Source organism: Lissotriton helveticus, chromosome 10, assembly GCF_964261635.1.
Source record: "Lissotriton helveticus chromosome 10, aLisHel1.1, whole genome shotgun sequence".
Taxonomy (NCBI): domain Eukaryota; kingdom Metazoa; phylum Chordata; class Amphibia; order Caudata; family Salamandridae; genus Lissotriton; species Lissotriton helveticus.
The window spans coordinates 915,309,398-915,326,103 of record NC_136071.1 but is presented as its reverse complement, the minus strand read 5'-3'; the positions used below and the strand labels follow the sequence as shown (position 1 = coordinate 915,326,103).

Genomic DNA, 16,706 nt, shown 5'->3' with positions numbered 1-16,706 from the left:
AGGTATAATACTGCAATATATGGAGGAAGGCTCCGGGGGACCCACGGACAACGTCGGGGCGGGCGGGGGCCCTGAAGCCTAATTGCTCCCGGACAACGTCGGGAAGGGCTGCTAGTTAGAGATAAAGAAAAGCTTACAGTAGGCAAGGAATTAAAACAGAATAACTAAATTAGAACTGTCCCAGTGTCTATGACAATACCTAGGTATTAGGTTGCACAGGTTTAATACGAACTGACACCACCTGGTCTAATGGTGGCCTCATACCCACTACCATGACATGGAAAAGGGAGACCAAAGCCGAAAAGGGAGTAGCACTTGCTGCAACAAAACGTTGGCCAATGGGGGACACATATGGAAGCAGCAGAACTGAAATTTGTTCGATCCTCCGAAGCCCTTTTTAGATTTGCAACATAAATTGGGTATTTAAGACCATTAGAAATCTGCTCACTATACACAGAAGTAAATACATCCCTAGTGTAAATGACAGAGCCCTGTGGAGTCTGACAAACTTCAAATTGTTGCAGACACAGGAATATCTTTTTCTAGGTAGATTATTGGCAGTATCTTGCTAAGCCTCCTCTTATTTAAGCACAGAAGGAATTAGCGGACCCTATTTAGAAGACGGCTTGCAGGCAAGCCTCATCACACTATGGCATAATATATGGAGTAAAGATGGCACCAAGCTCCCCAAATATATGATAACAGACTGCCTTACTTTTGAATATGGTGCAAGAATACCCTGGTTGGCTAAAGGAGGTGGATGTCAAATTGAACATTGAGCATCCAGAGGGAGTGTTACAATTTAGTAAGAAAGCTTTAAAAACGGTTTTGATTGAGAAAACGATCGCTGATAGGGATAATAGAGTGTGCTGTAAATAGACTGTGTAAATATACTGCACAGATCCCATGCAACCAAGTGCCCACATCCACCTTACTGTAGTATCGAACATCCAACATAGATTTTATCTCACACGCTTGTGAATAGGCACACTGCACTTTTTGGCTGCTTTTCCCAAGATGTACTTTAGCTCTCAAAAGTTACCCAAATGCCCATGCAATGGCAAATCCAACCAATCCACAACGCAGTTTATACTTGTTTGTAACTTTTATAGGGATTTGAGGAAACAAATATTGCTGCCACTGTTTATAAAAGATACATTTATTTATCACAAAGATGCTTTTAAGTTTATCCGTAATCTTGATAATGTAGACTTTTGCAATGGAGTCGCTGTTTACGTTTCTTATGCCATCCAAAGAAGGAAACACCTGCTGTACCTGTACGTTTTAAGCTATGAAGATGAATAGCCACAGACGTTATGCTATTGATAGCATGAGTATGCTTTAATTAACTTTATCCTATCAATTTCTTCTGATAGTGTCTTTATATTCGTTGACTATTGAGGTGATGCCTTGCTGGATGTTTGTGGTTCAGTGACCTGTATCTTTAACTTGTTCATGTCATGAGATCATCCTGTATGAGTTATAAATGTATATATGTTTTATCGAGAATTTGGTAAATTGTAGCCGTGATATTCTTTTATGGATACCTTTTTATCCAAATAAAAATCTATTTTGTTGTTCTTGTTGAATATATGTGTTTTGATAAAAAAAAAAGCAAGCCAGGCAATATATTTGTTTTCTACGTAATGCGGCTGGGTGCAAAAATTATAAAATGTTGAAAGGTACGAGCTGTCCTTTTTATTATACTTCTCTGTATCATCTTGGAAAAGGAGAAACTGTTAATTCATTTTTCAGGCTTGAACACTGTTCAGTTCTTTACAATTGTTGATTAGTACATGTAATTGCTACAGTATCCAGGAGTCTTTGCCAGAGTAGTTCGAGTTTTTGCTTACAAATGTTCAAAGAAAAAAAGTTTTTTCCCCCTCTTTTGGTTAGGCAGAAACTGATGGTAATGGAGATCGACATCGACATACATATTGAAGCAAATCCGAATAGTTCAGGGTACCTAGGGATGGCGACATCCCTTGTGTATCAATTCCAGTCAGATCAGGTGTTTTCAGCACTGAAGCTGTTGATGACTCGAATGCGGAGATGTATTCATCATACTCAGCATACTTCACGAATAATAGCAAAAGGATTGATGCAACTTCAGTGGCCTCAGAAGTTGTTTTACATATATCAGATCCAGAGGTTTTTGAAAAACTGTCCTATGTCTCTGGTGTTCGATGAGTTGAAGATGATGTGTCTGATTTACAAAGATACGTTTTCACTTTTGTGTAAGTTTATGAGTATTTCCTATTCACAAAGGGATTTACAGGTAGTATGTTTATGAGTACAGAGACTCTCCACTTAAAAAGATAGGACAGTCTTAACTTTTTATGTGCGGAGCCTTCGTACTCATAAAGATATTACTCAATAATTCCTTTGTGAGTAGCAATCAATCGTAAACTTATACAAATTGTAGCCAAGCTTTCCCTATGTGAATCAGGCCCAGTGTGCACAAAGTATGAAAAATGTATATCATACTCGGTCTGCAAGAGTTTTCAAATCTTTGTCGCAGAACAGGCTGTTTGTAGGTGAAATGCTTCTACTGCTGAGATCAAAGGAACAACTTTTTGTATTAATACTGCAACAAGTTTATTCATTGTTAGACGTGTCATCCTTAACACCTTGCGCGCTGCGGGTTTTCCCGCTGTGCGCTGACTTTTTTAAAAAGCCGCGTTACATGACGAGCTCAGCTCGTCATGAGCGTACGACAGGCATAACTCATGACGAGCTGAGCTCGTCATGAGCGTGGAAGGGGTTAAGGGGGTCTTATCGCAGACTTTTGGACTTTTACCTCCTGTTTTTGCTGATTCTTTTCATTGGCCTTAGGACTTTACGCATTTTACCACTTCTGCCCAGTGCTAAATTCCATGTGCTTCTCCCCTAAACATGGTGACATTGGTGTGTACCTGGTTGCCCTCTTTGATTTACAGTAAGTCTCTTGTAAAGTGGTAAAACATTTGCCCAGGGCCTGTAAGTCTAATGCCACTAGTGGGCCTGCAGCTCTGATTGTACCAGCCACATAAGTAGCCTTTCAAACCTGTCTTAGGCCTGTCACTGCATGGCTTTTCTATGCAGTTTAGTGCTACTTCAGCTTAGTATTTAAAACTACTTGCCAAGCCTTACAACCTCCTTTTATGACATATACTTCACCACTAAGGTAGGCCTTAAGTAACCTTAAGTGCAGGGTGCCATGTAAGTAAAAGGTAGGACACGTGTGTTTAATCTTTGCATGTCCTGGTAGTGAGAACCCCGATAATTCTTTTTTCAGTACTGTGATGCCAACCCCTCTCATAGGCTAACATTGGGAATTCCTTAATACACGTTTAAGCTGTAATTTCTGAGAGTAGTAGTTTTCTTATGTTTCATATCATTGGAATCGTAATGATAAATCCATCTCATTGGTGAAGTTAGATTTAACATTATTGTTTTAGAAATGCTACTTTTAGAAAGTGACATTTCTATGTACTGTTGGACAGCCTGGGATCGGTGATGACCAACACTTTGTGCATTCCCCAAGACAGCAATAACATAGAAAGGATAGGTGTGTCTGAAAATCCATCTACATATTCTGATGGCCTTGCCTGGGCAGGATGGAAGGGAGGGGCTAAAACTTCAATTGAATAGGCAGTGTCCTGTCCCCACACAAAGGACTGATTACCCGCTACAGATAGCCTGGCAGGCAGGAATAGGTTGAAAGGGATACTTGTGCACTTCAGAGAGCTACTTTTAAGTCACCTCAACATCCAAGGCAATTTTGGGTATAAATACTAGGTCTCTGACCCACTAAAATCAGACACTCCTAGACTTGCAATGGAAGCTCTGACAGAAGGACTGTTCTGCTGCTTAATGGACTACTGATCTGGAAGGCCTGCATTTCTGTATATTGCTCTACTGCCTGCTGCTGTCCGACTCTGCTGAAAGAAAGCTGGACTCTGCCTTCTCTCCAAGTGATTTCCACTGGTTGGCTTGCTCCCTGTTGCTTGATATCAAGTAACTACCCCTCCTCCTGTGCCTGGCTCACATGCGTGGCTCAGAAACTTGCAACATGGATGTCAATGCATCCCCTGTCTGCGTGTAGCAGAACCGGTGCGTTGACCTGGTTGTGGGGGTAAAATCGGCTCATCACCTTGGAACCAGCGCTTTGCATCCAGCGATCGTTGCATTGGCAACTTACCACCGCTGCAGCTTGTTGAGATCGATGCATCCCCTTGGCTGTGTGGCAGAATCTGGTGCATTGCTCGACACCTCTCGACTTTGGCACCTCTCTTCAAGACTGACGCATTGCTTTCACTGAGTCGAGAAGATCGGCACATCCAGCACCTGCGAGCCCTGACATCTACACATCTCGCGGTTTGCGACCTGGAATGTTACTTTGTTCACCAGGGCCTGCGTGGGTCCTGTAGCCAATTGGCGCTCCATCGCGGTCAGCCTAAACTTTGACTTTGCCCTGGTCCAGCGCAACTTAAAATGACCATTTTAGAGCTACTTGCTATTAAGCACTTTACTTTATTTATAAGTTTAAAATTCCATATCTTAACTTCTATAATTATGGCCCCTGTCCTTGCCGGACTGCCCTACATGCTCAGCTTGCTGCTCCGATCAGTACCTCCCTCCTGCCTGTTCTTTGTTCTCTGCAATATGCCTCTTCCGCTCTTTGCTATGAACAGTGCATAGTTAATGAGCAGCTCTGTCCACTCATTTATTATTAATTTTTTCATTTAATTTATAATGTCTGATGGGGCTCAGAAAAGGTGGAGTCAAATAAAAGTGTTTCACCCACTGTAGTTTCTGAAATTTCTGACACAGTGGAGAAATGGGGTGGGTGGATGTCTTTGCCCCTGGAGCAATGTAATTTTGTTGCCACCCTACTTAAGTTATGTATTTACATTTATGCACTTATATATGAAAATTATATCCAAAATGTGGTCTAATTGTATTAGTGTGTGACACACTTAATTGAATTATTATTATGTAACTATTTCAATTGGTAGAACTTTGCACATAACTGTATTAATCTAATTCATAGACTGTAACCATGTTTAACAAATATTCACGTTTGCCATTGACTATTTCTCGTCACTGATTAATAATACTGTAATGTGCATTCATTTTGATTCTCGAGTTAACTTAGCTTGACATTAGCGCCTAGCTGGAAATCTTTGCTTTACTGTAACCTTTATGCTGTTTTCTCTCCTATGCTTATGTAAAATTTTGTTCCTCAGTACCTCCTGTCCACGCTGTACCAGGAGGATGCAACATCCAAGGTTAACAGCTGCGTACCTAATTGCATGGAGATGAGAACGTATGGAGTATGTTAACTCCCCTCAAATGAGATTCAGGGATTGGCTCTCAGCGGTGGGGACGAGCTATGGATGTCCTAGAAACTGCTGACTGTATTCGTAATTGATGTATCATAGTTAGTTAGGCAGACTTTCTCCTGACATTGAAAGGGACTAAATCTCTTTCCTTACTGGTTTTACGGAGTCACTTAATGCTGAGCACTTCTATTGAAGCTCTAACTCATGCTGACAGCTTCTGTGCTTCCCCTTTAGAATGTGTCTTTGAGATTTTCAGTTTCAGCTTATGGTTAGATTAAAAAGGGAAAGTTTCTTTTGAATTCTACAAATTGATTACTCTGCATTATGACTATTACTATTCCGTATCTCATTTTATTATGACTCAATTTACTAGCACAATTAGTCTTCAGATTGTGATTATATCTCTTAAATCTATCTTTAATTTGCCTGTATACTGGGTGGATTAATGACTTAAAAGTTCCAATTATTGATTCAAGATGGCAGATTTACAAGCCCCTTGCGCCGCCACTGCTTCACTTTTTTTGACGCAACGGCAGCGAAAACAATGCGGCCTATTTACAATGTGACGCATCTAGGGAAATGCATCATGTTGTAAAGCCCTGCATCACATTATACCTGTTTCAGGTATAACGTATGCAGGGTGGGCGTTCCCATGCAGGAAGGCCTTGTAAAAGTGATGCAGTGAAAACTACAAGATTTCACTGCGCCAATTTTAGGACGCCAATGCGTCAAAACCTTACGCCTGCTTGAAGCAGGCATAAGGAGTGATGCTGTACAGTAAGTATAGGCCTCAAAATACATTGCTGGAGTTGCATAATGCTTGCGACACAACTCCAGCAATGTGTGACTTTTGGGCCAACTGATGCATCAGAATTTCTGATGCCTCTGTTAATCCTTGCGCATGGAGCACTGTATTGTAAATACAGTGCATCTACCGTGGCACAAGGACATTTGACACTGGCGCAAGGAAACTGATGCATCTATGCAGATGCGTGAGTTCCTTGTAAATCTGCCCCTTAGTCTTTATTGTGGAGAAAAATATGACTTTACAGAGAGGGAAATATATTGCTGAAGCAGGCTCTCTTAAAATGTTTCAAGCTGACTATCAAAGGCTCAGAAGACCAATGGGGAAACTTGTTTGATTATTAACTAAGAGATTGATGTTCAGATATCCATGTTTGATCACCTGAGCTCCACCTCTCAGTTACATTACATGTGCAGGTTTGACAATTGCTGGCCATTGTGATTTTATGTTTACAGGGACCATGGCAACTCAGATAGAATGATGATGCCCTAGAGTATATTCGTTCAGCAAGTACTCTTTGTGTGATTAAAATCTTCCAATGAAATTAACTCACAGTAGCAAACTTATTATCTCTTTCAACTTAATTTTCCCCGACTGTGGAACTGATTGTGATCAATAGCCAATGACAGTTATGACAGAAGCATAATCTATATTTTGTCTTTAAAAAAAAACGTAATTTCTCCTTGTTCCTACCACAGTTTGCTTATGAAAATTGGGGCTTTGGAGAACCTAATAATCATCTTGGAATTGAACTCTGCGCTGAGCATGGACGATTTTCATGGAATGACAGGCACTGTGATTCTTATCAGAGTTGGGTGTGTCAGATTCGCAGAGGTATGTTACCAATAATTCTAACCCCAAAAACTTCTATGTCGATGTATTGCTATAAATTAGCTACAAGGATATAGTTATTTCTAAAATGGTGTTCTACAAATGTACCATTTATGAAAATGTAGTCATATATAGTGTTGATTACTATATTGTATGTGGCTAAGGAGGATCAGTGCCACAGACTAGTTCTCATCTAAAGCTGAGAGGAAGTCTGTGTGGCTGTTTTCCACCTCCTCACTTTCAGCGCCCAGGAAAAAAACATGCAAAAAGAACAAGTGATTGACAGAATGCTGAATAATGTCAAATACTCACCCCCAGTACAGAGATCTGGATCTAAATCCATTGTTCTTTTGCTCACCATGCCATTTCAGTTGGACCCTGCCATGTGCAAATCAGCATTGACCCTGCAATCCATGAAAACAGTACACCCATAACTGCTAGGCCAGGTCCTCCCTGGACTGGAAACAAGCATCCTATGACTGGTTTCGGGGAATCACCTCCCCTCAGCCAGGATAGTTTTGACAGAGGCACTGCGAACATGGGACCCATGTCTGGGCATACCCATTGCACTTAGTGCAACAAATGCAAAAAGAACAAAAGCTGAACAATATATAACACTCACCCCCAGCAGTCGTGGCTAGTAATTTTAGGAGGTGGGGTTGGAAGGGAAACACACTTACAGGCACACATACACGTTCAACCTCACAGCCATACATTCATACATGCACACGCACACACATCCATTCATAACCCTCATTACCAAATATTCACACATACACGCCAGCAATCATCAAACATTAATTAAAAAAAAAATCACACTTACCAGCTGCTCTACTTCCGAGATCCCAGGAAACTTGGGACTGCTGTCTTCCCATTGAGGGAAGGCAGCAGTCCCAATGTCATCGTAGAGTGGGATGGGGTCAGTGAGACTGCTGAACCCACCCCAATCTGTGGTGAAGTGTCACTAATTGACACTCAACCCTGGGCGCTTCAGGGCTTGAAGCTGAAGCATCCATGTGCAAGGCAATAAATGATGATTCCCTTCATCACAAGGGGGAGGGCCTCGAGGTCCTTTGCTGAGCTAAGCAGGCTACGCCCCGAGGAGCTGTGACTTCCTCATCACAGCACAATTCAGTTTTAGGGCATGTATAGCTCCTGGTTGCCTGACCAAATGAACAGTGTCTGTCAGGCCAACCTTTGCTCAGTCTAACAAACACTGTTCTTAGGAGCAAGAGGTGAGTGGGTGTGGCCCATCAGCCCCATGGACTGGCCACAGCTGACTCCCAGTACAGAGATCTGGGTCTAAATCCATCGTTTTTTGCTCACCACGCCATTCCAGTTAGGACCCAGCCATATACAAATCAATTATGACCCTACTCCTCATGGGAACAGTCAAGCCGAACTGCAAGGCCAGGTCCTCCCTTGATCAGAAACATGCATCCGAGGACTGGATTTGGGGTATCACCCCTCATCAGTAATGATAGCTTCACTCTGGTGGAACGGCGAGAAGAGGGCCCTTGTCTGGGAATAACCACCCAACTTAGGATGACAAATGCAAAAAGAACAAGCAATGGACAGAATGCTGAACAATGTCAAGCACTCACAGTACAGAGATCTGGGCCTAAATCAATTGTTTTTTCCTCACCATGCCATTCCAGTTTGGACCCAGCCATATGCAAATTAGTCTTGACCCTGCTCCCCCTGGGAACAGTTCAGCCCGAACATTCTTCAGCATTCTGTCCATCAATTGTTATTTTTGCATTTGTCCCCCCAAGTGGAACGGGGATGCCCAGACATGGGTCCCGAACTTGCCATGCCACTGGATTCTGGCTATCCCTGCTGATGAGGGGTGAGCCGATCCTAGGATGCTTGTTTCCATTCCAGGGAGGACCTGGCAGTTTGGGTTGGGCTGTTCTCATGGGCAGAGGGTCAGGACTGATTTGCATATGGCTGGGTCCAAACTGGGGTTTTGTGGTGAGCAAACTCATCAATGGATTTAGGCCCAAATCTCTGTGCTTGGGGTGAATGTTTGACATTGTTCAGCATTCCCTCCAGCAATTGTTCCTTTCACAGGAGAATGTACAGGATTGCCGAGAAGTACGTGTTAGTACTGTTACATGTCCAAGAAATATCTACTCTTCTCGTATTGCTGCAGATTGGCAAAACTTGCTGTCAAATGGTTATATGAGAATTTTCCAACTCTGCTATAGCTACAAGTGTAGTTTCAATGAGCAGAGGTACCGTTGGCATGGATTTTATCCTTGGGCAAACAACATTCCCAAGCACATTCAAATAAAACATAAATTCCTGTATTAAAAATGTTATTTCCACTATGACTATTTTTGGAGAATTTAAATATTTATTAGTATTTATAACATTAGAATACAATTAGATGTCAGAAGCATGATAGAAAGCAACAGCAGTCACAATCATGAATCCCCATTTGGGATTAAGCATATATAAAATTCTAACTGTCAACAGTCTAAATCATACTAAGCCATTTTGAGAACATTTCTGGAATGTTGAGAGCACTGTGCTGAGAAAGCAAATATAGGAATTTTCAGCTCATTGTTGCAATAAATAAATCATTGTCCCTTATGCAGGACGTCAAGTAGTGAGACCAGATAGATGTAAAGCTGTACTCGTCATCCCTGAGTCTGTATGTTAAACTTTCTAGGCTTGCCTGTTTTGGTAGGTTAGTGATCCAACCAGTTACACACCATATCCTGAGTGACTTCCAATTCCAGAGGATAATTTGTTTATCAGTCCTAGACTCTTTGATAGCTAGAGACTGCAAATGTGAGTTCGGGTTTTACAACTTTTTGGATTTATTTAGCACTGTGTTAAAGTTAAATGGAATTAGGTTGTTAACTCTTTTACTAAAAGAGATTCATTAATAGCAGATTGTTATTCATACCTTATTTCATGCAAAATTAAAAGAATATCAAAAAGTTTATTTGTTAACAGAGATGGGGGCTATGCGTTACATTGGTCGGGTTGATGCTTTAGCAAGAAAAGTACCAACAAATATCAACCTTATTCAATATAGTCAGAGCAGACGTTCTAGGAAAGGTTATCGAGTGAAGCACATGATGTGAAATTGCATAGGTTTGCAGGTTGTATTTCCTTCTTAAAGGCTTTTTTTTTTCTTTGCCAATTGTAAATGTTTTTGCTGGAACTCAAGTGCCCAAATTAATGAGATAGTGGATATCGAAAAAAGTCTTGTCTTGTCCCTTCATGTACAGTTATTTGATCTGTTATAACAATTTTGATGGATATTGTGCAAGTTCAGTATTGTTGGAGGGTGCACAAAGCAGCACAAAACATGTAGCCCAAGTTACTGTCACAGATAATCCTACAGAGGTACACCTTATTAATGCTATCAAAAGCTCTCTGGGTGTCAAATTTGATAATTGGGCTGAGTGTTTGTAAATGCCTTAATGTAGAATCTTATTTCCTACCTAATGGTATTGTAACCAAATCTTACATATATAAAACCTGTCTAGTTTTGTGAACTAGCTTATAAATGTGTGACTGTCATGTCTCTGCCTGTATTTCGTGAGTTGTTTATAGCCATCATTTATTAAGGACCTAATAATATTGATGACAACCCATGGGATCTTTACCATCTTTAAGATTGAACAACTTGGTAGATTGAATAAAGCAGGAATGTGACACTTACAATGTTAGAATTTATAGAGTTGTTAACATAATGTTTAAAAAATGTATCAATGAGTCCATAGGGATGTTCTCCTTTTCATGAAGTTACCCGTTCCAAGTTTAGCTAAAGGATAAAAAGTTAAAAAGAAAAATGCATTAAAAGTTTTGAGATTATGGTAAAAGTAGAGCATCACTCCTCCTGAATTCTGTTGTAAAGGTGGTTACATTGAAAATCGAAAGAAAATAGAAATATACTTATGGAAAGTAATCCAATGGTGTTTTCAGGACCATTGCACTAAAAGTGACCACCAGAGAGGTGCCCATGTTTAGAATGGAGCCATGGGTCCATCCTGGTGGAAAACTTAACCTTTGTATGTAGAAAAATGTGATGGGGTAAACAAATAGTCAAGCAGTATTCAAATCAGCTACAGGGTAGAGGATATGTTTTTTTCAGGAACCCTTAGTGAATGCTGGACATCCACTGATAAAAATCTCATACGCAGACCAAGTGACAAAGAAAAGCTGAATTACCAGTACATGCAGCTGGACTGAATTTGATTGTCTCATATAGTCAAACTTTATAATTTCATATTTTGAAACTTTTAGATTTTTGAAAATCCTCCTGCAGAACAACATGTATGGCTGCTTCTAGCAAAGATTGCAGTGACATCTTTGGCATAGATTGAAAGCTTTGAATGAAACATTTTGTCTTTCTTGCAAGGTATATGGACATGTTCTCCTGCCCCGAGTACCCAACTGCAGGTATATCTGGTATCCTGAGCATTTTTCTGGCCCTATCACTACACTAACCAAAGTTTGTGCCCAGAGGCCTAGGCCTCTCCCTGAATATATCAGATCCTGGATCAGTCCCGTGAGCATGTTGTTATTATGGGCAGAGGGATATTGTGTAATTCTTGGTTAGAGCACTTAAAGTAGCAGTGGCTGCATACCATGTTTTAGAAGGATCAATAATGTAATCAGACATTTTCTTCTGTGTTACTGGAAGTCAGGACTATTGGCTCTATTTGTGTTCCACTTCTATGAGTAACCCCAGAATTTGGCTCTGGCATCCTATGTGTATGTGAAGTGTGTGTAACTCATGTATAGCGATAGATTGTGTGTGTTAGTGCTCCCAAGTACTAAGGTCAGTAGGATCCGTTTTTATTCCCCCATCAAACACAGCACACGATGGAAGATGAGGACTGTTCTCCCAAGAGGGAAATTGTATAGCCTGCTTTCCAGTGGCTTCAGAAAGGAAATCCAGACACTGAAGTGAGGAGGTTGGCGGCATGGATTCCTCTCAAAATTAAAGGAGGCCTCTTATTAGGAAGGGGCTAAGTGCTTCGTAATCACTGCTATTTACTAGATGAGTGGAGGACGTTTTTAGGTTGGCCTGCGCTAATGGTTGTTAATGATTACTCCTTGAGTTGGGTGATGACTGCCACTTGGAGACACATCTCACCTCAGTGTGCTAATGTTTTGGGTGCTCCAAGTTGGAAACAGCCACACTGTTACCTGCTGAAAGAAAGAACAATCTACACACTTGCTTTGTCTGGAGAGTGATCTGAGAAAGACCCAAACCGGTTTGTAGATTTTTAGATCCCTATTCTAGAAGAAGTGTATAAAAGTGGGACCCAAATCTCCCCACTGTGTTCCAGTTACCAGTTCTTTCTGACCGTAGAAGGAAGTGCTCAGCAGAGTATTCAAAGGACTGCTATGAAACCAGGTCTGGTGCTTGACAGCCAGTCTTCCAGAGGAGAGGGGTCATCACCTAGAGTCTGCTCTTTCTGCAAGAGGAGCTATGGTTCAGCCTGATGCACCTGGAAAGCTGCCTGAATGCTGAATAGAGAAGAAGTTTGTTTAGCCCTGCCAGAGGAGAGCCTGTCCAGCTGTAGAAGGGCCTAGTGTGTTCCTGGAACTGAGGGATATCCAGACAGATTCGACTGCCTGCGAGTGAACTGGTAGGAATCCATGTGACAGAGACTCTTCAACTTGATCTCTAGTTTAAGCCTTCTGGGTGCTGTCACTTCTGGGTGTTATCTCTATGCACAGGTCTAACTTTGGAGTGTGACACGAGGCAAGTAGGGCAAGAATGGGTTGCAGGAAAGCTAAAAATATGGATTCCCATAAGGTCCAAGTTTCTGAGGGTACTACAATCACTTCAGATTCAGGAGCAGTCTCATTTATGTTAATATTATTATGATTCTATTATCAGTACAATATAACAACAAAAAATCCATAAAATACAATTGCATCATTTACAGTCTAGGAAGAACATAACCTATTTTGTAAGGCTAGCAGTCACTTATGATTTAAATAGTTGGAGACCAATGTGAACTGTTAAAATAAAAGAGATTTACACCACAATATGAACATGATTAAATTGTCACACAAACTCTGCAGATGTCTCAAGCTGGTCCTCTTTCCATCTCATCAGATCAGCCCTTAACTATTATATTTGAAATATTCCTTATTAGCTTTCCTCATGTTATATTTTCCCAGTCAACGTGCTGTCTATAATCCATTTTCGATAATTCTGTAACAATAAATATACTGGATTTATTTCTAGGTATATAGTCCTTCTGAGATCTAGGCTCTTGATTCATTGCTGTTTGCCACCAGTGTTAGGTCAGTTCATTGGGGTTTTCTATAATCTTCACTCAAGGACAGACCCTCCTTGTACTAAAAGTAGGAGTTGTCCCTGAAGCAACAAAAGTCATATACATCTGCTAGTTAACTGAGCTACCAAGTACCTCCTCTATACAATTTGAATTGCAGGCAGTAGTGAGGTTGAACAGTCAAAGCTTACTCCGGATGGTTAATTAACAGGTGGCTAGCAGACACTGTTATTTATATACATTCATATATCTCACAACAATATGAGTGTCTACGCAGTGCTGTCAACATGAAGCAAAAAGCTTAAAAACTAAGTAAATCAATATTGTGGCTCTCTGTACAAAATATATTGGTTAATGCTTTTATCAACTTATTTATGCATACCACTATTAAGCTTGCAGGAGCTGGCTTAAAAATAGTAATGAGAAGGACAGCCACAGAACAGTGTCTAACTTCTGTTGGGAAACCAAATGAACACTCTCAGCATTTGTCTTAGTTCTTGATACCTACATACACATTTGGTCAATGTTGCAGGTGGTCAGGATAATCACCTGGCTCTGAGAACTGATAACTCTTTTGTGTTTTGCATGGTCACATGAAAGGAAATTGATGGTCCCAGCACAGAGTTGTCCATCTGTGGTGCCTTCATTTGTAGTGGTGCAAGCACAGTGATGGACAGCAGGGGCCACAGCAACAAACAGAGACTGAGGAGAGTGTTACAACGGTAAAAGAAGCGCTGACCAGGTGAAGTAGGTGATAAGATCTCTGCTTTAATCTTTAGATCTCTACTTAGTTACAGGTGACCAGATGTAGTTAAGTCCATAGGAATGCCCCATCAGGAGCAGGCTCTGCACTGCTCAGCCCATCCAAACCAACTGACATACTCATCCAAACCAACACAATCAACATTCCACCTGATGACATCACTGGCTGAGCAGCAGGGAGAGAACCACAGTAGAGAGGGAGTATTAAGTAAAAGTACATTATAACACATCCCCCGCTTTATAATGAGAGAAAACAAACAAAACATGTGAAGATGAAAAAAACACATGTTCCGAAAAAAAGGATGCAATAATAAGAAACTATATACCACATCCCCATGCCAAAGTGATCACAACAACAAAAGGAAAAAAAATGGATGAAACTCCAATACAACACCCATCTCCCTTTTATAATGATCACAAACAAAAATTAAGTTAATCAAAACATACTTCAAGACCAGTGGAAACTATTCACAAAACTCAGGTCCCAACTATGGGCACAATCATGAGTAGCCAGGTGCACCACAAACTAAGGCACACAACAGTGGCAGAAGAGGGATCTACAACCCCCAACCGCAAAAACACAGGTCCACCCAGAAAAAATTGGAAGAAGACACAACCCAAGCTAACCGTCGCCAGTTTTACAACGGTAAAAGAAGCGCTGACCAGGTGAAGTAGGTGATAAGATCTCTGCTTTAATCTTTAGATCTCTACTTACTTACAGGTGACCAGATGTAGTTAAGTCCATAGGAATGCCCCACCAGGAGCAGGCTCTGCACTGCTCAGCCCATCCAAACCAACTGACATACTCATCCAAACCAACACAATCAACATTCCATCTGATGACATCACTGGCTGAGCAGCAGGGAGAGAACCACAGTAGAGAGGGAGTATTAAGTAAAAGTACATTATAACAGAGAGATCAACATGACTCTGGCGGTTTGGTTGACACAGGTGCAGCAGGTAAAATTCAAGGTACTGTGGACAACAAGGAGTTTGGTAGGTAGCGCTAGATCAAGCAAAGCAGTGGCCTATTGGGATATCAAAGCCCAGGCCACACTCCACGAGGAGCACACAGGCTGCATGGGAAACACCAAGAAGGAGGCAGAGACTATGGGCAGGTGGATTTGCTTTAGTGGTACTCCTGATGGTAGAATGACTTTCTCTAACCACTCTAGTGGATGCAGTGATCACAATGATGTGTTAGCTGGGTAGTGGTTGCAGACATGTGGTCTTGATCATCTTTGCAGATAAAGCTTTTAACATTAGTTTTGTTTAGGTAATTGGGGGATGTACTTTAGATGCATTTATTCGTGAGATAGATATTATTCAACATGAACCTGTGTTTTACTGAATGTCAGTGTACAATTCTGATGCAAGCTGCTATTGATTAGTTTTTTGTTCCAAGGTTCTGCTGTCCCAGTGAGATTTTCACATTTACAGCCTTTTGCACATATATACATGTTTCGCATAGTTTAACCAAGTTCCTGACCTATGCAGATGCTTTCTGGCGAAAATCTATCCCATAATATCTTCCATCACATATAACTAAAATGATGGATCCATTTTCCCTTGTGCTATGCATGCAAAATTTCCAAATTCTACCTTAAGGTGACTCATTTACTATCAATAGTATCAGTAGTATCAAATGCCACTTCCAACTTTCGAGCCTCTTTATGATTTTTAGGTCCAAGAGATTATTGCTGGCACCAAAGTCAAAGTAAGGACCTTATGTAGTTGTTGTAGAGAGTGATCCAGCCCTCGGTTTCTGGGAGGTCTTCCCGCCCATTTTTCTGGCGATACTCCCGGCGTATTGAGATTCTGGATGGCAATGGGAAGGAAGACAGCCACGGTCCCACTGACTCTACCAGGTTTTCAGTACCCGCCCCAACGGCTATATGGGCTGCAGTCAGGAGTCCAGCCAGGATTTCCGCCCTCCAGGTTTGTTTCTGGATACCTTCTAAGGGAATTCCGACTGAAATGTTGGACCAGTGGAAAGGTAGGAAAAGGGTTTCAAATGTACCTTTTCCAGGGGTGCAAGAAGTCATTTTGTACTCTTCTGTGTGATCTTTGGCCTTCCTGCCCTGCTGCATCTTGATCACGACGGACCAGCTCCCCGTTTTGACGAAATGGAAGGTAGATGTTAGTGGTGTGTACGTGTATGCATGGCATGGTGTGTGTATTTTGGTGGTGTGCGATGCAGTATGTACACAATATGCCTCCTACGCATATCCTACATAAACATCACATATGTACACTTGCCAAAATATATACATACAATTCTTTTTTGTGTTTAAGAAGCTTTATTGCACTAATAACATTTACAAAGAGTAAGCCATGAACATAACATATTGAGTATAAGATAGCAAAAAGACAAAGATAATCAATAAAACAGAGTAGAAAGCTATTTACATTTTTACAATATCATAGGTAGGAAGGGGAGAAAAAGGAACAGAATTCCAATCTACAACTGAAGATCGATTAAATATAGATGCTAATAAATAGCAAAGAAACAACTAAAATACTTAAAAAACAATTCAATGGTGAAAGAGAATGAAGAGGAAAAAGCAGAGAAAGTAACTATTTACGGAGGTTTAAAATTTTCAGAACATTTTCAAGAAACATGCATTGTTGCAATCTTATTTAAATGGTGAATGGTGATCAATATAAATTTCAATTCACAAACGGTTTGTATGTAGAGGCAAA

The 16,706-nt window shown here is 40.9% G+C and overlaps 1 protein-coding gene across 1 annotated transcript in view; it reads left to right on the top strand.

Annotated features, from left to right (window-relative positions):
• Window positions 1–16,706, top strand: part of LOC144784639 (macrophage mannose receptor 1-like) — a 949,320-nt gene that overhangs the window by 383,849 nt on the left and 548,765 nt on the right. Inside the window, exon 15 of the mRNA XM_078663568.1 lies at window positions 6,831–6,966. Coding sequence (XP_078519694.1) covers window positions 6,831–6,966 — 136 coding nt within the window. The remainder of the gene's footprint in view (window positions 1–6,830; window positions 6,967–16,706) is intronic.